This window comes from Agelaius tricolor, unplaced genomic scaffold, assembly GCF_023055355.1.
Source record: "Agelaius tricolor isolate 1412-34295 unplaced genomic scaffold, bAgeTri1.0.p SCAF_3, whole genome shotgun sequence".
NCBI lineage: Eukaryota > Metazoa > Chordata > Aves > Passeriformes > Icteridae > Agelaius > Agelaius tricolor.
The window spans coordinates 69295843-69317524 of record NW_027269263.1 but is presented as its reverse complement, the minus strand read 5'-3'; the positions used below and the strand labels follow the sequence as shown (position 1 = coordinate 69317524).

General features: G+C 49.8%; 2 protein-coding genes across 15 annotated transcripts in view; one reads left to right on the top strand and one right to left on the bottom strand.

Annotated features, from left to right (window-relative positions):
* Nucleotides 1–3359, bottom strand: part of FBH1 (F-box DNA helicase 1) — a 71103-nt gene extending 67744 nt beyond the window's left edge. For 9 of the 10 annotated variants that reach the window (XR_011678750.1, XR_011678749.1, XR_011678748.1 and 6 more), the window contains exon 1: nt 3284–3359. The gene's annotated coding sequence lies outside the window, so the exon portion shown is untranslated. Of the gene's footprint in view, nt 1–2154; nt 3239–3283 lie in introns of those variants that run through there. The other variant, XM_071424215.1, reaches the window with a different exon arrangement.
* Nucleotides 3360–3402: 43 nt separating this feature from the next.
* Nucleotides 3403–20937, top strand: ANKRD16 (ankyrin repeat domain 16). Of its 5 annotated transcripts, XM_071424224.1 has the most exons (9): nt 3403–3478; nt 5846–6187; nt 7269–7489; nt 11524–11566; nt 12396–12504; nt 13676–13837; nt 17211–17289; nt 18737–18926; nt 20437–20937. In XM_071424224.1, the coding sequence occupies exons 2-8, from the start codon at nt 5856–5858 to the stop codon at nt 18895–18897; spliced, it is 1107 nt and encodes a 368-aa protein (XP_071280325.1). In that variant the 5' UTR covers nt 3403–3478; nt 5846–5855; the 3' UTR covers nt 18898–18926; nt 20437–20937. The 5 variants fall into 5 exon arrangements, with proteins under 5 accessions (XP_071280325.1, XP_071280328.1, XP_071280326.1 ...); XM_071424227.1 differs by lacking the exon at nt 13676–13837; XM_071424225.1 differs by lacking the exon at nt 17211–17289.
* The last annotated feature ends 745 nt before the right edge of the window (nt 20938–21682 follow it).

The following is a 21682-nucleotide window of genomic DNA, read 5'->3' as shown; positions in this document are numbered from 1 at the left end:
GGCCACAGGGTTTCATCAAGAGCAGAGTGAGACCTGAGAGCTGGCTTGGTTTGGATATTTAGGGTTTGATTTAGTTGGGGTATATCGAGTTAGGAATTCCATCCCAACCAGGAATTACTAGAGAAGCTGTGGCTGCCTCTAACTATAAATATATTAATATATAATATATATATATAAAATACATAATGTATATTATAAATTAATTATATATTAATATATATATAATATAATATATAATATAACATAAGTTACCCTAGTATAAATATAATTATTCTATAATTATAATACTTAATTCTAAGTATAATTATTGTATAATTATTATAAGTATAGTATTACTCTATTAATACATCATATATATACATACAATCATATTATAATATAATAATATTACATCATTTATTTATAATATTATTGTATTGTAATTCTATTATTTATATTAGTATGATACTTCTATGTTATTATTATATTATATTATATCATACAATATTAACAATATATTAATGCAACATAATATTACAGATTATATCAAATTTATAATATATATATATAACAATATAATTGTATATATACCATTTTATATAACAAATATAATAAATTATATCACAAATATAATAAATTATATAATAAATATATATAATACAGTAACATTATAATATAATCATTGTCTTTCATATTTATGCATTGGCCTTTACAAGTTATTTTTAATCACAACAGTTTTAATATAACACAATTTATAATCCCTTTTAACTACTTTTAAAATGTAATAGAATCTGTCTGCTTTCATATACACCATGTAGCTTACGTAAATAGCAATAAAATAATTATTTTATAGCTTAGGTCTTTGCCTAATATTAATATAGGAACTATGTAATTAAATTTAATTAAAATTAAATTAAAATAATTATGCTGAATTCTGTTATTTATGTAACTAACTCAGATAATGGCATAAAATAACTATGTTAATTCAATATATCTGTGGAGTATCTTATCTAAATGATAATATTTCAAAAACAAGAACCAAGACACCAAGAAAAGAATTCCTACTATATATATAAATATAAAATATATATTTTTTTTCATATATATATATAGTAGGAATTCATATATGTATATAAAATATTCATTATATAATATATATACAATATTGAAATACATATAATCCTCATGAATATGCATTTAACCAATGTAATAAAAATATAGAAGAACATTATTTTAATCTAATGGTGAGCTTTTGGCAATTTGCACTAGATATATATAGCAGAAGAGATGAAATAAAACAAACCAAAATTAAAAAACCAAAATAAAATAATAAAAAACAAAATAAAATTTAAAAACCAAAATGAAGTGAAATGAAGTGAAACCACAAATTGACTTTCCCAGAGAGGACATTGGTTAAGAAAACTCTTTTTCATGGAATTTATGCAATCCTTTTATCCCCTATTAAACTTTTAAAACTTGGAAAGAACCAGCCTTGTTCCTCACACCCTGGATCCAACATTCCACCACCCAAACTGAGCCTTTCCAAGCTGGGATCGTTCCTCATCAGAGGAAATTTAACCCATTTGCAGTTTAAAAAATCCTCCTGGGAATTACTCCCATAAAATAACCAAACCTTACTTGGAACAGGCACCAACTCCTCTCTTCTGGCCACCAAAAAACCCCACAAAATGCAATTTTTTCCACAAAAGAAGCCGAACCCAGCAGGAGTGGCTGCCACAGGATGAGCTCCCTCCTGCCAGCATCAGCAGTTTCACTTTTGCTTCCTTTAACTTATTTATTTCTCTTTAACCCGTCTGCAGCAGCCCCAAAAATGCCCCGTTTTCCTCTTAGGGCAGGGTCCAAGGATCTGCCTGGTTATTCCTTGGGATGATTTTAGGGTTTTTTCCCGACCTGAATGATTTTATGGATGTGCTGCTCCCTCCTTTGCAGCCCAGCAGAGTTAAAACCACTCAGCTCCCCGGGAAGGCTGTTTCCCAACATCCCAATTTCCTCAAAATATAGGAAATGAGGGAAATAAAAGGGAAAAAACCCAATTCAAGACACTCCTGAGGCTTTTAGGAATGTGGTGAGGGAATCTGGGGCTGGATTTGATGATCTTTTCCAACCTAAATCATCCCAGGATTCTACTTAAAAATGGAATTTCTCAGGCTTCACCTGCACTCCTATTTTTTCCCAATTTCCCATGTGGCTTCCAATGCCAGCCAGGACGCGACATTCCAGCTGGGAATCCAAAGGGTCAGAGGATGGAGGGGAGAAGCTCCAGGGGGATGAGAAATATTTGGGAGGAAGTTGGAGCTGCTCCCTGTTTTCCCCCAGAATGTCCTTTCCAAACCCTCTTCCCACACGGATGCACCGACCTCGCCCAGAGGGTCCCCTCATTTCCGAGCCCCCGCAACTCCAAAACCCCCTCAGAGCCAACGCCCCAATTCCAAGGATTCCCTGGTTCCCAAGGAATTCCCTTTTTAACCCCTTCTCAGCCAAGAGCCCCCCTGTTCACTCCCCCATCCTGTTAGCCCTCATTCCCAATCCCTCGATTCCAAGGATTCCCTGGTTCCCAAGGAATTCCCTTTTTAACCCCTTCTCAGCCAAGAGCCCCCCTGTTCACTCCCCCATCCTGTTACCTCTCATTCCCAATCCCTCGATCCCAAGGATCCCCCCTTTTCCAAGGGTCCCCTCAAATCCCAAAGATTCCCCCATTCCCAAGGCACCCTCAATGCCAAGGGTGCCCTCAGTGCCAACCCCCCAATTCCAAGGATTCCCTGGTTCCCAAGGAATTCCCTTTTTAACCCCTTCTCAGCCAAGAGCCCCCTGTTCATTCCCCCATCCTGTTACCCCTCATTCCCAATCCCTCGATTCCAAGGATTCCCCCATTCCCAAGGGTCTGCTCACGCCGAAGGAGCCGCCATTCCCAAGGTCCTCTCAATGTCCAAGCAGCTCCGCAGTGCCAAAACCCCCTTCAATCCCAAGTCCACCCTCATTCCCAAACCCCTCAATTCCAAGGATTCCCCCATTTCCAATGGTGCCCCCAACGCCAAAGGAGCCTCCATTCCCCGGCTCCCCTCAAAGCCAAAGGTCCCCCGCAGTGCCAAAAGCCCTTTGAATACCAATCCCCCGTCTTGCCAAGGGTCCCCTCAGTGCCAATCCCTCAGTCCTAAGGATTCCCTCATTCCTAAGGGCTCCGCATTCCCAAAGAAACCCCATTTCCAAGGAAACCCCTTCCGTGCCCCCCCCTCCCCCCCCCACGTTGCCCAAAAATGGTCGCACCCTCCTCCCGCGGCCTTACCCGCTCCCGGCGCTCACAGCCCCGCGCGCTCCACCGACCCCGCCCCCTCCCCGCTGCCCAATCAGCAGCCAGATCAGCGCCCAGCACTGTCCAATGGCGCAGCACTTCCGGGTTGGGCGGGGTTTATTTACCTCTCCCATTGCGGTGACGTCCGTCCCTCCGCGTGTGACGTCACGAGCGCTCCGCGGCGCGCGGGTGGGTTGGAAAAACCGGGAATTTTCCCGCGGGAATTGCGCGGCCTGGGATAAGATGGGGAGGGAATGAGGGGGGGAATCCCAGACTGCGGGAGCGGCCCCTTCCCGGGAGCCCTGAAGGGAACGGGAATTTCTGATTTTTTTCCTGAGGAAAAAAGGAATTTTTTTGGTTTTTTCCTGAGGAAAAAGCGAATTTCCCGTTCGTTTGGGGGGGAAAAGGGAATTGCTGCTTTTCCTGGAGGAGAGGCTGGTGTCTGGCTGTCCGCAGGGAAAAGGAAGTTATTCGTTTTCCAGAGAAAAAAGGGAATTTCAGGTTTTCCTGAGTGAAAAGAGAAAATTTATATATTTCCAGCTGGCTTCTGGCTTTCCTAAGAGGGACAGGAATTCTTGAGTTTTCCCAGAGGGAATGGGAATTTCTGTTTTACCAGGGGGAGAGGCTGGTTTCTAGTTTTCCTGAGGAAAACCAGAAATTCTTGGTTTGCCTGAGGGAGAAACCCATTCCTAGTTTTCCATATGAAAAAGCAAAATTCTGTTTTTCCTGATGGAGTGGCTAATTCCTTGTTTTCTCAAGGAAAAAGGAAGTTCCTGGTTTTCCTCAGGGAAGAGGGAATTTCGGGTTTTCTGGAGGAAGAGTTGGGGAGTCCTGGTTTTCCAAAGTAAAAAGAAATTGTCCATTTTTTCCTGAGGAAAAAGGGAATTTCAGGATTTGCTGAGGGAGATTCTGGTTTCTGTTCTTCCTAAGGGAAAAGGGGAATTTCTTTTTGCCTAAAGGAGAGACTGCTTTCCTGTTTTCCTGAGGGAAAGGCTGATTTCTGATTTTCCAGAGGGAAATTGAATTTCTACTTTTTCAGAGGTTCCTGGGCATCTCAGTGGAAAAAGAAACTTTTGGTTTTCCTGAGGGAAAAGGGAATTTCTGTTTTTCCTAAGGGAAATGTCAGATCCTGGATTTCCTAAGGAAAAGAAAATCCTGTTTTCTGGAGGGAGAGACCAGATCCTAATTTTCCCAAGGAAAAAATGGAATTTTTGCTTTTACTGAGGGGTGACTGCTTCCTGAATTTCAGAGGGAGAGGAAAATTCCTGCTTTTCCTGAAGGAGAGGCCAGATCCTGGTTTTCTGAAGGGCAATTTTTAATTATCCTGAGGGAGAAGGAAATTCCTGCCCATCCAGAGGGAGAGGCCAGTTCATGGATTTCCTGAGGGAAAAATTCCCATTTTTTTGGAAGTAGACACTGGTTTCTACTTCTCCTGAGGGAAAACCTCATTCTTGCTTATCCCAATACCCCAATCCAACCAGGGTATCCTACAAAATCCCAGGTTTTTTACCTCTTTTCCCTCAGGCCTGGATCCATGGTAGAGCAGGAGAGGCCATGGCAGCTCCTGAGGCTGGTTGAGGAGGGAAACCTGGATGTCCTGCAGGATTTGTGGATTTTCTGAGGGAAAATTCCTGTTTTTCTGGAAGTAGACACCAGGATCTGCTTCTCCTGAGGGAAAACCTCATTCCTACTTATTCCAACCCCCCCAAACCAACCAGTATATCCTCCCAAAATCCCAATTTTTTGGCTTCTTTCTCCTCAGGCCTGGCTCCGTGGCTGAGCAGGAGAGGCCATGGCAGCTCCTGAGGCTGGTCCAGGAGGGAAACCTGGATGTGCTGTGGGATTTGTGAATTTCCTGAGGGAAAAATTCATGTTTTTCTGGCAGTAGACACAGGTTTCTGCTTCTCCTGAGGGGAAACCTCAATCTTCCTTATCACAACCCCCAAACCAACCACGATATCCCCCAAAATCCTCAATTTTTGGCCCTTTTCCCCTCAGGCCCAGCTCCATGGCAGAGCAGGAGAGGCCATGGCAGCTCCTGAGGCTGGTCCAGGAGGGAAACCTGGATGTGCTGTGGGATTTGTGGATTTCCTGAGGGAAAAATTTCTGTTTTTCTGGCAGGAGACAGCTGCCTCTGCTTCTCCTGAGGGAAAACCTCATTCCTGCTTATCCCAATACCCCAATCCCACCAGGATATTCTGCAAAATCCCAGGTTTTTTACCACTTTTCCCTCAGGCCTGGCTCCATGACAGAGCAGGAGAGGCCACAGCGGCTCCTGAGGCTGGTCCAGTAGGGAAACCTGGATGTGCTGCAGGATTTATGGATTTCCTGAGGGAAAAATTCCCATTTTTCTGAAAGTAGAAACCAGGCTTTTCTTCTCCTGAGGGAAAACCTGTGGATTTGTGGATTTCCTGAGGGAAAAATTCCCATTTTTCTGGAAGCAGACACCAGGCATTGCTTCTTCTGAGGGAGAGCCTCATTCCTACTTATCCCAACCCCCCAAACCAACCAGGATATCCTCCCAAAATGCCCATTTTTTGACCTCTTTCCCCTCAGGCCCGGCTCCATGACAGAGCAGGAGAGGCTGCGGCGGCTCCTGAGGCTGGTCCAGGAGGGGAAGCTGTCTCTCCTCCGGGATGAGCTGAGGCTGGATGAGATTCCAGAGGCTCGCAGCTGGCGCTGGGGACGTTTGGGAGATTCCCTCCTGCACCACGCAGCTCGCTCGGGACACCGGGATGTGCTGGAATTCCTGGTCCAGGAGGTTGGGATGGACATGGAGGTGGCCAATGGAGACTACAAGAGACCCCTACATGAGGCTGCTTCCATGGGACATCAGGAATGTGTGTCCTTCCTCCTGGAGAGAGGGGCGAGCGTGGACTGCTTGAAAAAGGCTGACTGGTAGGTGCTGGGATTTGGGATTGGGTGGGGAAGGTGGGAATGGAGGTGGTGTTTGGGATTGTGGAATGGATGGGAAGGAGCTTAAGGATCATCCAGGGCCACCTGGGACACCTTCCCCTATCCCAGGCTGCTCCAGCCCCAGTGTCCAGCCTGGCCTGGGGCACTGCCAGGGATGCAGGGGCAGCCCCAGCTGCTCTGGCAATTCCAGCCCAGCCAGGAATTCCTCATTGCCAAGATCCCATCCCTGGCTGCCCTCTGGCACTGGGAGCCATTCCCTGGGTGCTGTCCCTGCAGGCCTTGGCCCCAGCCCCTCTGCAGCTCTCCTGGAGCCCCTTCAGGCCCTGCAATGTGCTGGAAGCTCTCCCTGGATCCCTCCCTTCTCCAGGGGAACATTCCCAGCTCTCCCAGCCTGGCTCCAGCCCTGGAGTAGCTCCATGGATTGCTCTGGATTTGCTCCAGCAGCTCCATGTCCTTATATTGGGATCCCAGAGCTGGACTCCATGTGGGATGCCCTGAGTGGAGCAGAGAAAGCAGAATTCCCTTCCCCTGCTGCCCACACTGTGGATCCTGTTGGATTTTTGGGAGAAATTCAAGCCTTATCCCTGCTTTCCCCCCGTTTCTCCTAAAAGCTGTAAATTACTGCTCCACTCTTCCCTTAGGGATGGGCATTTCTGGAAAAAGAAAACAAGGATTTTCCCCTGCTCCCAGATGAAAGCCTGGGAAGGTCCTTTACAGCTGAACTGCCACAAGTCCACAGGCAGCATTCCAGAGCTGGGAATTGAGGCTGTGCCAGCCTGGAGCTGAGGCCAAGATTCCATGAGCCTGGATTTGTGTGGCCATGCTCTTCCACCCATGGATTGACACCAGGGAGCTCTGTGCTTCCTGAGGCATATCCAAACCTTTGGGAAAAGTCTCATTTGCCTTAAAAACCCAGAAAGCTCTGAGGGACTGCGTGGAAAAGGAGCTTGGAATATTCCCAACCTGGAACAACAGTGCTGTAAAACCTCCTGGATCCTCAGGCAAAGCACCTGAATGAGATTTGTTGTGCCAGGTTATTTGATTTCCCTGGATCTTCTTCCAGGACTCCCCTGATGATGGCTTGCACCAGGAAAAACTTGGAAGTGATCAAAACCTTGGTGGAGCACGGAGCCAACCCGTTGTTGAGGAACAAGGATGGCTGGAACTGCTTCCACATTGCCAGCAGGGAAGGGCATCCCGAGGTGCTCCGCTACCTCCTGCATGTGTCCCCAAGCTGCTGGGACACGGAGAGCACCACGGGGAGAACGCCTCTGCACACAGCAGGTACACCAGGGTGGACCCAGGGAAGCCTCTGGAATCTCATCCAGCCTCAGCTCATCCCGGAGCAGGGCCAGGGTTCCCCCTGGACCAGCCTCAGGAGCTGCCATGGCTTCTCCTGCTCTGTCATGAAGCTGGGCCTGAGGGGAAAGGGGCCAAAAAATCAGGATTTTGGGGGATATCGTGGCTGGTTTGGAGCGTTGGGATTAGGAAGAATGAGGTTTTCCGTCAGAAGAAGAAAAGCCTGGTGCCTTCTTCCAGAAAAATGGGAATTTTTACCTCAGGAAATCCTGCAGGACATCCGGGTTTCCCTCCTGGACCAGCCTCAGGAGCTGCCGTGGCCTCTCCTGCTCTGACATGGAGCCGGGCCTGAGGGGAAAGAGGCAAAAAAAATCAGGATTTTGGGGGATATTGTGCTTGGTTTGGGGCGTTGGGTTAAGCAGAAATGAGGTTTTCCCTCAAGAGTAGCAGAGCCTAATGTCTACTTTCAAAAAACCAGGAATTTTTCCCTCAGAAAATCCACAAATCCTTAGGTTTTCCCTCAGGAGAAGCAGAGCCTGGTGCCCATTTCAGAAAAATGGGAATTTTTCCCTCAGGAAATCCACAAATCCTGCAGCACATCCGGGTTTCCCTCCTGGACCAGCCTCAGGAGCTGCCATGGCCTCTCCTGCTCTGCCATGGGGCCAGGCCTGAGGGGAAAGAGGCAAAAAAAATCAGGATTTTGGGGGATATCCTGGGTGGTTTGGGGGTTGGGATAAGCAGGAAGGAGGTTTTCCCTCAGAAGAAGCAGAACCAAGTGTCTACTTCCAGAAAAATGGGAATTTTTACCTCAGAAAATCCTGCAGCACATCCGGGTTTCCCTCCTGGACCAGCCTCAGGAGCTGCCGTGGCCTCTCCTGCTCTGCCATGGAGCCGGGCCTGAGGGGAAAGAGGCAAAAAAATTAGGATTTGGGGGGATATTGTGGGTGGTTTGGGGCGTTGGGTTAAGCAGAAATGAGGTTTTCCCTCAAGAGTAGCAGAGCCTAATGTCTACTTTCAAAAAACCAGGAATTTTTCCCTCAGAAAATCCACAAATCCTTAGGTTTTCCCTCAGGAGAAGCAGAGCCTGGTGCCCACTTCAGAAAAATGGGAATTTTTCCCTCAGGAAATCCACAAATCCTGCAGCACATCCGGGTTTCCCTCCTGGACCAGCCTCAGGAGCTGCCATGGCCTCTCCTGTTCTACCATGGGGCCAGGCCTGAGGGGAAAGGGGCCAAAAAATGGGGATTTTGGGGGATATCCTGGTTAGTCTGCAGTGTTGGGATAAGCAAGAATGAGGTTTTCCCTCAGGAGAAGCAGAAACTGGTGTCTACTTCCAAAAAAATGGGAATTTTTCCCTCAGGAAATCCCCAAATGGGCCTCTTGGAGTTCTTGGGATCCTGGATCAAGTCCATCTCTCCCTGGCACAGAGGGATTTTTTGCTCCCTTGGAACAGGGATATGATTTTCCTTCCTGGTGTGAGAAGCTCCCCAGCTCCAAGCACATCCTGGCATTTGCAATTCCTGGAAGCAGCAGAGCTGCTGAGAGGAACTTTTTGGGATCTGCCTGGGGATGGATTCCTTTATCACAGCCTCAAGCTGGGCCTGGAGAGGTTCAGGTGGGATATTGGGAAAATTCCTTCCTGGAAAGGAATTGTAAGAATTTGTAAGCATTGGGATGAGCTGCCCAGGGCAAGGGTGGAGTCCCCATTCCTGGAGGGATTTAAAATCCATGTGGATGTGGCACTTGAGGACATGGGACAGTGGTGGCCATGGCAGTGCTGGGAATGGTTGGGCTCAAGCACTTTTCCAACCAAAATGACTCCATGATTCCAATAATAAACTCCAAATCTTGAAGTGCCCTTGCTCTCATGCCATGGTGAGAATTCCAGGGGTCCTTTCTGCAAAGGGGAGGGATAATCCCTGCTGGGAATATTCAGGAGCTGTTGTTGGAGCCCACCGTGTCCAGTTCCCTTTCCCTTCCCTTCTCCTTGCTTTTAAGGGAGATTTAAAGGGAATGGGCAGGTTTAGGAATCCCAGGCATCCTCAGGATTGTTGGGAAGCACAGGAGGGCTAGGGCCACATCCAGAGTGGGAATCAGGCTGTGTATCCCAGGTCTCAGCAGCAGAGATGAGCCCTGCCTGCCCAAACTCCTTTCCCAAAGAATTTAATTGGGATCGACTCTCTGGAAAATCCCGAGGTGCTGGGAGGAGCCCCTGCTGTGCTGTCACTCCCGTGCCTTTTCCAGCCCTTGCTCTGTCACTCCTGGCTCATCAGCAGTGACAATTCCAGCCCTTGGGCACCACCGAGTCCTTGTGCTTGACCTGGGAGTGCAAAAGCCACGGAATGAGTTGGTGCTGGGATCACAGCAGGTTGCCAGAAGTGGCTGATCCCGATGTTTTTCATGTTCTCCCATCCCTGCCCAGTTCTGGGTGCTGTTTCCATGGAGCTTGCAGCTCCTCTCCCTGCAGGAGGTGGGTGTTGGGTTGGGGTCTGGGAGCTGAGGGGCTGGGACAGGAGCAGGGTGAGCTCTGGGATTTGGGATTATCCTGTGGGAAGGGGGCAATTCTCACCTTGAGGATTCTCTCTGCCTTGGGGTATGGGAATACAGCTGGGATCCAGCACCTGGATTCTGTTTCCTAGAGGTGTCTCCACCTGTGTGTTCTGTGGCAAAGCCACCCATCCACAATTTGGGTGGATTTCTGGAATTTTCTGATCCAGCCAGACCCTGGAGCAGCAGCTGGAGCGGGAGGGAATGGGGAAGGGCTGGAATGATGGAATGATGGAATTAGGATTTAACCCCCCAGTGCCCCCAGTGCAATTTGATCCCAAACTGCTGCTCCCTGCTATCCCCACACTTCTCCCATGGGATATTCCCAGTTCCCAAGGCAGGAGCAGGGGCTGGGGCTGGAGCTGGTGTTGGAGCTGCTGGGGGAAATCATGGCAGGACCAAGTGCCTTTGCCATGGCTTTCCATGGATTTCCATCCCAGGGGTGTGCATTTGAGCACATTAACCCATGACCAGGCCAGCTGCCTTCCTGAAGGGTCATTTTCTCCCTCCTGCAATTATTTTTTATATGAATGAGAGTTGATTCCTTCAGCTTTGTTGTTTCTTCTATCCTGAGGGAAGAAAGCTGGGAAGAGGCAATTAGAGGATGTGGAATGCAGCAGTGGATACCAGCTGTCCCGAGTCTCTGTTCCTGATAAAAGATGGAATTGTGAGAGGTTTTTCTTCCCATGACTTGGATTCATCAACTTAGGTGAAGAACAGGCAGGGAGCAGGAGCAAAGAGCCAAAATCCAGGAATCCTTGACTGGGATTCCAGCTGAAAGCTGTTCCTGGGAGCACACATTTCCCAGGAGCCCTTTTTCCATCAGCTGATGGAGCAGCTCCAGCCTTGGTTTGATATTATTTTTCTCTTGAATGTGTTTCATTTGTTTTGCAAAATGACCTGCAGGGAAAAAAAAAAACAAAACAAAAACAAAACCAAAAAAAAGCTGGATCAAAGCTGTGTGAAGTGAAATGTTTAAAAAAAAATCAAGAAAAAACTGGAATATTTCACTGCCTCGGGTTCACATCCTCCCCCTCTGTTGTTGTTTTCTGTCTGAGATGGGTGAGGATGATGAGGTGGGAGTGGCTGAGGAGGGCTGGGAATGTTGTCCAGCATTTCCCCAGCTCCCTGCTCGGTGTTCCTTTTGCTTCTCCCACATCCCAGTTCAGGAACGAACAAATAACTGGGAGAAACCCTCTTTGTTCCAGCTGAGTTCTGTGGCAGATGGAGCCAGGCAGTGCCCATTCCATCCATCCCTTTTCCCTGCTTCACCTCACATTTCCCAATGGCATCAGAGGAAGGGAAACCTTTTTATTTTAAATCCACCAAAAAATTGATGGGAGTAAATCCCCTTGGAGCCCCTTCCCTCACCCCAAAAGGATCAGCAACCTGAGCATGCCTCACTGTAGGAACCCAATGCCACAAACCCACAACCAATCCATGTTTTTCCTGCTTTCCCCATCTTTTCCCAGCGATGCACGGCTGTTCCCAGGTGGTGGAGCTGCTCCTGGAACGGTAAGCAGGCTCCTTCCAGCTTTTCCTCTCCCAGCTGCCATTTCCTGCCAGGGTTTGGACACAAAGGATGCTTGTGCTGGCCCAGCTGCCCTGCCCTCCTTCCCGAGGCTGCCTCCTCGTGCTCCAGGTTCTTCCCAGCTGGGAAAGGGACAAGGATTCCCTGGGGATGGGCTCCCTCTTGGTTGTGACACAAACCCCAGTTATGTAACTCAGCCCTGGCTTTGTTTTCCCTGCTGATTCATTCCCAGTGTGACAACAACCAAAGCAGCTTCCCCAGGCTGGGCTTATCCTTGTTTTCCTGGGAAATTGCTGGGAAGTGGCTTTAAAGCAGCTCTGTTCCCTTTCTGTGTTCTCCCTTCCCAGAGCTGGAGCAGCTTTCCCTGGGCATCACAGCTCATCCCAACCTGTCCATGCTTGGCCCAGCATGAGCAGCTCTGTGCTCTAAGCCAGGCTTTAATTCAGTTTTCTCTCTTTTCACTGGAGTTTAACCTGAATGACATTGGTGGGCTCTGATTTTGTACATCATTCCATGAGGATCTGGTTATTCCCTGCTTCCAGTGCATTCCTGGTCCCTTCTGGAAACCCTCTGGTCAGAAAAAAGGGAACTATAAATGATCTGTAGAGCCCAAACGAGCTGAACCAGATCTCTGATCCCAAAAAAGCCCCACAAATCATTCCCCAGGCCCTAAAACACCAGGACAGGTTTTTCATGGTGTATGGATGAGCTTTGCATATTCCATTTTCAATCCCAGCTGCTGAGAGTCTCCTCACATGAGGATTTTGGAGCTGCCCACAGCTCAGTGCTGGTGTTTCCTGCTGTCCCTTGCAGGTGCCAGTACAAAGCTGACAGCAGGGACAGCTGTGGGGTCACTCCCTTCATGGATGCCCTCCAGAACGGGCATGTCGGCATCGCCCGGCTGCTGCTGGACAAACACCAGGTGGGTGCCAGGATTCCCCACTGCCTCCTCCAGGAGCTGAGCCAGGGCTGCCAGGACAGGTGAGCCACGTGTTCATCCTGACTGGAGTGTCAGGAAGCAAATTGCCAGATTGTAAAGAGAGGAATTGTGTAAAAAAGGCAAATTCCCACTGGAGATGAGAAGGGTTTGGCTGAGTGAGGCTGTCAGGGATCGGCCTTTACTGCACCAGCCAAAAATTCAAGGGATTCAGGAGCAGCTCCTGGCTCTTCCCCAGGCTCCTTTTGTGACCCTGGGCTCCAGCTCTGTGCTCTGAGGTTGGTAACACTTCCCAGACATGGCCATGCAGGTAAATTATTAATGGTAAGGAAATAATTCATTAGGATGAGCACAAAGGTCTGTTCACAATAATGGAATTATTGTGAATAATGGAATCATGGAATGGTTTGAGTTGGAAGAACTTTAACAAAGTTTAAAGAACTTTAAAAATCATCTCATTCCACCCCTACCACAGGCAGGGACACCTTCCTTTATCCAAGGTGATTCCAAGCCCTGTCCAGCCTGGCCTTGGACACTTCCAGGATCCAGGGGCAGCCACAGCTTTGGTGGTAAATGTGTCCCCAGAGCTGGTGGAGTGGGATGGTGACACCAGGCAGTGGCAGGAGGGGACAGGACATTGCCAGTGCTCCAGGGGCAGCTGTGGCAGAGCCAAAAGCAGCTCTTGGAATGCCAGCACTCGGCATGGAGGCTCCAGTGGCTGTGGATAACATGGAAATGTCCATCCATGAGTTATCCAGAGCTCCTCCCTGCCCTCCCTCTCTCCTGGCAGCTCCTCTCCTGTGCTGGCTCCCAAAAATCCCTGATTTCCTCCAGGGAATGCCATTAGAGCCAGTTGTGCACAGCAGGAACCAGACCACTGCAATCAATAATTTATTGATGATTGATTGATTGATTGATTGCTGGATGATCCCAGCTGCCTGGGGACCCTCTCATGGCTGATTCTCCCAGAGGTGTTGGTCAGATCCTGGATTTCCTAAGGAAAAGGAAATCCTGTTTTCTGGATGGGGAAGTTTGCTGTGGTTTTAAGCTCACATTCCAGGCACTGAGGGTGGGAGAGCTGGGAAACCTCACGGAGGTTTCCAGAGGGTGGGATAGGTGCACTTGGTGTTATTTCCCTGCTATTCCTCCACTGCAGGCCTGTCCCACAGCTGTGGATGCCCTGGGTGCCCAGGCCCTGCACAGGGCAGCTGTGACAGCCCAGGATGGCTCCATCCAGTTCCTGGTGGCCGAGCTGGGCGTGGATGTCAACGGGACAGCGACGTCCCTGCAGCTGCCAGCCCTGCACTACGCAGCCAAGGTTTGTCCCTGCTCCCAGATCCCCTTGCAAAAGCCTGGGCAGGCACCTGAACCAGGCTGGATCAGGTGTTGGCCACCATGGAGGAATTGCCTTCCTGGCTCATCCTCTGCTACTGTCCATCTGCTTCTGGCCAGTCCCATTCCTGGCCAGTCCCATTCCTGGCCAGTCCCATTCCCTGGCCCATTCCTGGCCAGTCCCATTCCCTGGCCCATTCCTGGCCAGTCCCATTCCTGACCAGTCCCATTCCCTGGCCCATTCCTGGCCAGTTCCATTCCCTGTCCCATTCCCTGTCCCATTCCTGACCAGTCCCATTCTCTGTTTTCTGAGCATCAGAAGAAATGTGGGCAGCAGGGTGAGGGTGGGATTCTCCTCCTCTGCTCTGGTGAGATCCCACCTGGAGCACCAGATCCCAGCCCTGGGGCCAATAGCAGGGGGACCTGGAGCTGCTGGGGAGAGTCCAGAGGAATCCATGGAGCTGCTCCAGGGCTGGAGCCAGGCTGGGAGAGCTGGGAATGTTCCCCTGGAGAAGGGAGGGATCCAGGGAGAGCTTCCAGCACATTGCAGGCCTGAAGGGGCTCCAGGAGAGCTGCAGAGGGACTGGGGCCAAGGCCTGCAGGGACAGCACCCAGGGAATGGCTCCCAGTGCCAGAGGGCAGCCAGGGATGGGATCTTGGCAATGAGGAATTCCTGGCTGGGCTGGGATTGCCAGAGCAGCTGGGGCTGCCCCTGCATCCCTGGCAGTGCCCCAGGCCAGGCTGGACACTGGGGCTGGAGCAGCCTGGGACAGTGGGAGGTGGCCCTGCGATGGCAGGGGTGGCACTGCAGGGGCTCTGGGGTCCCTTCCCACCCGTGGAATTCCATGTTTGTGGAATTCCAGCTGCCTGCAGAGGAGGGACAGGACATGTCCAGAAGTGGGAAAGGAGAGCTGGGAAGGTGGGGGGAGCTCCCAGAATTTTATCAGTGTCCTTCACACCAGAGTTGTTGTGAATTCCAGAACCATTGGAGCTTTCTCCTCCTCCCAGCCCGTGTGGGGAGCAGAGCTGTGGGTCCTGCAGCATTCCCTGGGAATGCAGAGCAGATCCCAAAACTTCCCTGCTGACCAGGATCCCTCCTGGGATCCAGCTGGCAGGGACATTCCCTCAGATCCAGAGATGTTAAACCCAGGATTTTGCATTCTAGTGGGAATAAAACCTCATCCCAGTGCTCTGCTCCTACAAAAACATCTGGGAATACAGAGATCCCAAAATTTCCCTGTTGAGCAGGATTCCTCCTGGGATCCAGCTGGCAGCATGGGAATGTCCCTGCTCTGACCCAGGGATGTTAAACCCAGGATTTTGGCTTCTAGTGGGAATACAATCTCATCCCAGTGCTCTGCTCCTACAGAAACATCTGGGAATGCAGAACAGCTCCCAAAGCTTCCCTGCTGACCAGGATTCCTCCTGGGATCCAGCTGGCAGCATGGGAATGTCCCTGCTCAGACCCAGGGATGTTAAACCCAGGATTTTGGCTTCTAGTGGGAATAAAACCTCATCCCAGTGCCCTGGTCCTACAGAAACATCTGTGATAATCCCTGGGAATGCAGAGCAGATCCCCAAATTTCCCTGTTGAGCAGGATCCCTCCTAGGATCCAGCTGGCAGCATGGGAATGTCTCTGCTCACATCCAGGGATGTTAAGCCCAGGATTTTGGCTTCTAGTGGGAATTAAACCCCATCCCAGTGCCCTGCTCCTACAGAAACATCTGGGAATACAGAGATCCCAAAATTTCCCTGCTGACCAAGATCCCTCCTGGGATCCAGCTGGGAGCATGGGAATGTCCCTGCTCAGACCCAGGGATGTTAAACCCAGGATTTTAACATCACTCTGAGCATTGTGGTGGGAATTAAACCCCATCCCAGTGCCCTGCTCCTACAAAACCATCCGTGCCACTCCCTGGGAATGCTGGCACCATCCAGCCCTGCCACAAAGGAGCCCTTTCTCCCATTTTCCTGGCCTCCTGCTCCCAGGAGCCACGTTCCAAGCCCTTCTGGTTGCCAAGGGTACGTTGAACAGCAAGGCTCTGGGGGGATATAATGTGCCTTGGAGAAAATCCCAGCTCCTGGCTGGTTTGGGAATGACTGGATGGGATTCTCTCCCTTCCCTCCCCAGGCTTGGTGTCACTTTGTATTTACAGCACCACTTGTTTGCCTGGTGGGTTGTGTTTTTATCTCCCTCTTTTCTTACTCTTTTGCATTTATAAACACATGAAAATCAAATTATTTTTTCAATTCAATTTGCTTCCAGGCCTGTGGAAGCTGCAGCAGTTCCTGGCTCAGTGGCTTTGCCTTGGACTTGGGTTTGCAGGGAAATGGGAGCCTTGGGATCAGGGAAGATGCTGTGGAATCCTGTGGGAATAGGGGGAAAAGAGAGGGGAGGGGGGGGATAAAAAGAAGAGCTTTCCATTCCCAGGCTGCAGGACAAAGACTAATTCATGGCATTGAGGATGTAATTCCAAAATCGGGCATGTTATTTAGGGAGAAAGGATTTATTTCTGGAAAGGCCTGTGCAGGGTAGAAGGAGGTGGGGGCTGTGCTGGGTTTTTTCCCTGTGGAGTTTGAAATTGGCTCCTGGCAGAGGAGGGAGGACACAATGGATTGTGGCTGGCTGGGTCTCCTCCCAGGGGATCACAAATCCTGGAGGAATCCTTTGGGAAATGACAGTGCCTGAGGGAGGCAGATGAGCAACAGCCCAGATCAGCAACAGGTTCTGCTCCTGGAGCTGGAATAACCTTGGAAACATCAACTCCAGAACCCTGGGAATTGCAGGGATTTGAACTCAGCACTGGAGAGACCTCAGAGCCCCTGCCAGGGCCTAAAGGGGCTCCAGGAGAGAGAACCTGGGATAAGGGATGGAGGGACAGCACCCAGGGAATGGCTCCCAGTGCCAGAGGGCAGCCAGGGATGGGATCTTGGCAATGAGGAATTCCTGGCTGGGCTGGAATTGCCAGAGCAGCTGGGGCTGCCCCTGCATCCCTGGCAGTGCCCAAGGCCAGGGTTTGGAGCAGCCTGGGATAGGGAAGGTGTCCCTGCTGGGGCTGGAATTTGATGATCTTTAGGGATTTTTCCAACCCAAACCATGCTGGGATTTTAGGAACCTGCCTGGTGGCACCTTTCTGGCCAGTTCCCATGGGATGGCAATTCCCATGGGATGACATGAGTCCCTTGGGACAACCATTGCTGCCTCATGGATCTGACTGAAGGCAGCTGAGCCAGATTCCCACCTGCTCCAAGATCCTCCTGGTGCCCCCAGACGTGACCAGGACAGGGCAGATCTGTGCAGCCCCAGGTGAGGGGTGGATGCGAGCCCAGAGCTGATCCCAAATCCCACGTTCTGCAGGAAGGACACGGCCACACCATCCAGACCCTGCTGTCCCTCGGGGCTGATCTCCAGGCCAAGGACAGGAAGGGCCGTTCTGGTGAGAATTCCAAGCTGCTTTTCCAAGCTTTATGTGACAACCAAGAGCTTCCATAGGCACATCCCAACCTCAGCATGCAGGGAGATGCCAAATCCATGGATACATTTGCTCTGGGAGCAGCATGAGGGATCATCCCAGGGGTTTTTTGGGCATTTTGCATTCCCTGGCTTTCAATTTGCTGGAATTTCTGCTGGGGCTTTTCCCCAGCAGAGACCCAAATTGGGGATTTCCTGCCTATTTTTCACCTGAGGAGCTCCAATGCTGCCTCTTCCCCATCAAATTTGGCTGGAACGATCCTGTTGGAAGCAGGTTGGATGGACAAACACAAGGATTGAGCTCTCCAGCCTCAATTCCTCAGCAAACAGCCTGGAAATGGCTGATGAGCAAATAATCCCAGAGAGCTGGCACGGAAATGGAGTTGCTATAGCGATGCCGGAGAGTCGGCATTCCCAGCGGGAAAGGCTCAGGCAGCTCTTACATCAGCATCTCCCCAAAAAAAATTAAAAATTACAATTAAAAAAGACACATTTGGTTCAGCCATTGCCAAAACTGGCGAATTCCCCAGCCCTGGGGTTTGGTTAAAGCCATGTTTTAGTGGTGCCATCTCTCCCTCTGCCCCCTCAGTGACTAAATCCCAGCTCTGCTGAGCTCATCCAACCCTGGGATGTTTTTTCCTGTGGCTCCTCCTTGGCTGGGTTTGGGTCACTGCGTCCTTGGGAAGCTTCTCATCCACATCAGGATTATCCAGAGGGATCAGGATGCCTCCTTTGGATTAGATGGAAGGAAGATTTTTAACAGTGAGGCTGGGGAGGGGCTGGGCTGGAATTGCCAGAGCAGCTGGGGCTGCCCCTGCATCCCTGCAGTGCCCAAGGCCAGGCTGGACACTGGGGCTGGAGCAGCCTGGGACAGGGGGAGGCGTCCCTGCCATGGCAGGAGGGTGGAACTGGGTGATCCCAAACTCAATCCTGTGATTCTATCCCAACCCAAAACCCATCCAGGTGGAAATGGATGATCCCAAACTCAATCCTGCGATTGTATCCCAACCCAAAAACCATCCAGGTGGAAATGGATGATCCCAAACTCAATCCTGTGATTGTATCCCAACCCAAAAACCATCCAGCTGGAACTGGATCATCCCAAACTCAATCCTGTGATTCTATCCCAACCCAAAAACCATCCAGGTGGAACTGGATGATCCCAAACTCAATCCTGCCATTCTATCCCAACCCAAAACCCATCCAGGTGGAACTGGATGATCTTTAACTGGATGATCCCAAGCTCAATCCTGCCATTCTATCCCAACCCAAAAACCCAACCCCCTCCACAATCCCACAGTGGCAAAACTCGTTTTTCCCCCTCCCCCTGTTTGTTCCCATGGGAATGCTGTTTGCCTGCAGAGCAGGGTGAGGCAGGGCCGGAGGTGACCAGGCTGGTGTTGTGTCCCCAGCCCTGCATGTGGCCAGCGCCGGGCAGCGCGCGGGGGCTGTGGGGATCCTGCTGCGAGCCGGGCTCCAGGATGCTCCTGACGCCACGGGAATGCTGGCCCAGCAGCTGGCCAGGAGCCCTGATGTCATCCAGCTCCTCCAGGGAACACCAGGCAGCACCTGAAGAGGAGGAGCCTGCTCCTTTTCCACGTGGTACAGTGGTTATTCCTTATCACAGGGGTTCCACACCTCCTTGGTGTTTCTCGTGGGCAGCTCCTCAGAGCTCTGACTCTTTCTCCTTCACAAGGCACCCAACAAACTCCAGCTCTCTCCTCACCTCCCTAACCCACTCTTCTATAGCCCTCATCCTCACTGGACACAGCTGTGGCCTGTTCCTAATCTTTGATAATTGGCCCAGCTGCAGCTCCTTAGGGGTAAGATCACTTTCCACACAATCTTTATTTTCTTACATTCTATCCCCCCACAATAAACTGCTTTTCCCATCCCAAGTCCAGCTGTGGGATGGAGCCTGTGGCACTGGATGTGATGGTCACTGAAGGGCACAGCCCAGCACAGGGTCCTGCTGTGCCTCAGCCCATGGATCCAGCCTGTCCAGATCCCTCTGGCAGATGCACATCCCACCCAGCCTGGGGTGACCCCAGAACTGACTGAGGATCTGTTGCCATCTTACTGCAGGGGCTCCATGTCACAAAAGTTGTCTCCTATCACAAAAGTTCCACACCTTCTTGGTGTTTCTCACGGGCAGCTCCTCAGAGCTCTGATTCTTCTTCACAAAACACCCAACTGACTCCAGTTCCCTTCTCAACACCACCCCACTCTTTTATGGCACTTCTCTTCTCATTGGGTACAGCTGTGGCCTGTTAAAGTCAGGCCTATTCCTGATCTTTGATAACTGGCCCAGCTGCAGCTCCTTAGGGGTAAGATTACCTTCCACACAATCTTTATTTTCTTACGTTCTCTCCCCCTACAGTTCCTTGCCAGATTTAGGGAAACAGCTGATTTAAATCCCCAATTTGATCCTCAAAGTGAGGAACCTCTTTAAATGAAGGATCCCCCACACAGGGGACTTGCCCCATAAAGAGAACTCCCTTCAATTGTATCCCCCACTAACAAGAGCACCCCCAAAATTAAGAACTCCCCTCAAATAGAAGATCCTCCCCTAAATTGAGGAAAAAACCCCTCAAATTGAAGACCCCCTAAATTGGAGACCCCTCCCCAGACTGAAAACTCCCTCAAATTGACAAATACCCTAAACAGAGGAACCCCCCAGGTTAAGGAGCCCCCCAAAACTGAGGATCCCCCCAAGTTTAGGTGTGTCCCCAAATAAAGAACCCCCCATAAACTGAGGGGTTTTACCCAAATTTGAGCAGAGCAGCCAAGCTTGGCATTTGGGAGTAGATTTAGGAGAAATGTTTTAAATAGGATTATCTCAAGAGATAATGGACATGGTGGGTCTGGGCTCTTCCCTGGGAGGGTGGGGAGGCCCTGGCACAGGTTTCCCAAAAAAGTTGTGGCTGCTCCAGCCCTGGAAGTGTCCAAGGCCAGGCTGGAGCAACCTGGGACAGTGGCAGGTGTCCTTGTCCATTGGGATGAGATGATCTTTAAGGTCCCTTCCCACCCAAACACTTCCATGTTTTTATCACTTTCCTGTTCTGATGCATTGTTATAAATTGTATTTTCTTCTTTCACCTCTTCTGTGCAGCTCCCTGAAACAGAACCATCCAAGGGAAGTGTCACTTCCAGGGATCCTCGTGGCTTTTCCTGAGAATTTCCCCACCCTGAACATCCCCATGCAGAAGATCCACCTGGATCATGGATTTTCTAGCTCTTCATGGACCTGCTCTCCACTAATCCCTTAAACTGCTTTAATTTGCAATTTGATTTTTAATTTGACCTCTTTGGGTAGGACAGAGACTCCTGAAGCTGCTTCAACCTTTTGAATCCTTTTTGTGGCCCACAGCTGATCCCAACACCTGCAGGAATCTGTAGTGGGACCTCAGCCTTGTGAGGACACCAGGGATCTCTGGATCAGACTAAAGTAAGGAGGTGTTTTATCCCAGACTGGAATGCTGGGAATTCCCAGCACTGATGAACTTTAAATCCCAACAATCTGCTCTTGGAAGCCTGGAATACCCAGCAAGGTAAGAGCAGCTGCAGCTGTTGGGTTTGTGCAGCTGGAATTATAAATTCCATCAAAAACTGATGTGTTCTTGTCTGTTTGTGATGCCAAGAGTTAAAAACAGATGGAATTCTGCTTTTTTGGGGATGGCAAATATTAAAAATCCAGAAGGGAGTAAGTTAAGGTGTGCACCATGAACCATGGCTGGATTTGAGTGGGAAATTCCCACCTTGCTATCCCTGGATCAGCCCCTGGGTGGGTGAGGAAATTATTTTATTCCTCCAAAATGAATAAAAAATTTAAAGGATTAAATTTAAATTTAATCCTTAAATTTAAAATTTAAGGATCCATGGACCCTAAATCCAGCTCTGGCCTCCCTACAGCAGGAAATGTAAGGAGCTGCTTCATTTCCACTTTTTATCATTTTAATAAGCCATGGAATAGCTGTGTTCTCCCAATATTGCTGATGAGAAAAAACAGTGGCAATGTTCCCAAATATCCATGGAAACACAGAGGGGAAACTCCTTAAAAACATGGGAGCACCTTCAAAACACAAAGTGGAACGTGCATTATTTTGAGGGTTAAAAAAGGAATGTGGATTCAGCTTTATGCCTGCAAAATTCCTCCAGGGAATTCTGCTTTTTCCAAAAACTTTCCTTCCTGTTGTTTTTCTTCTCAAACAGGATTTTGGGAAATAGGAATGCAGCCTAATTAGGGGTGTTTGTTGGGATAGTTGGCAAATTTCCTATCAAAAGTGGTTCATGGGGTGCCTGGGATGGGATGGAAAAGCATCAGCTGTGGAGGGATTGGGGGGTCCAATTAAAGCCCC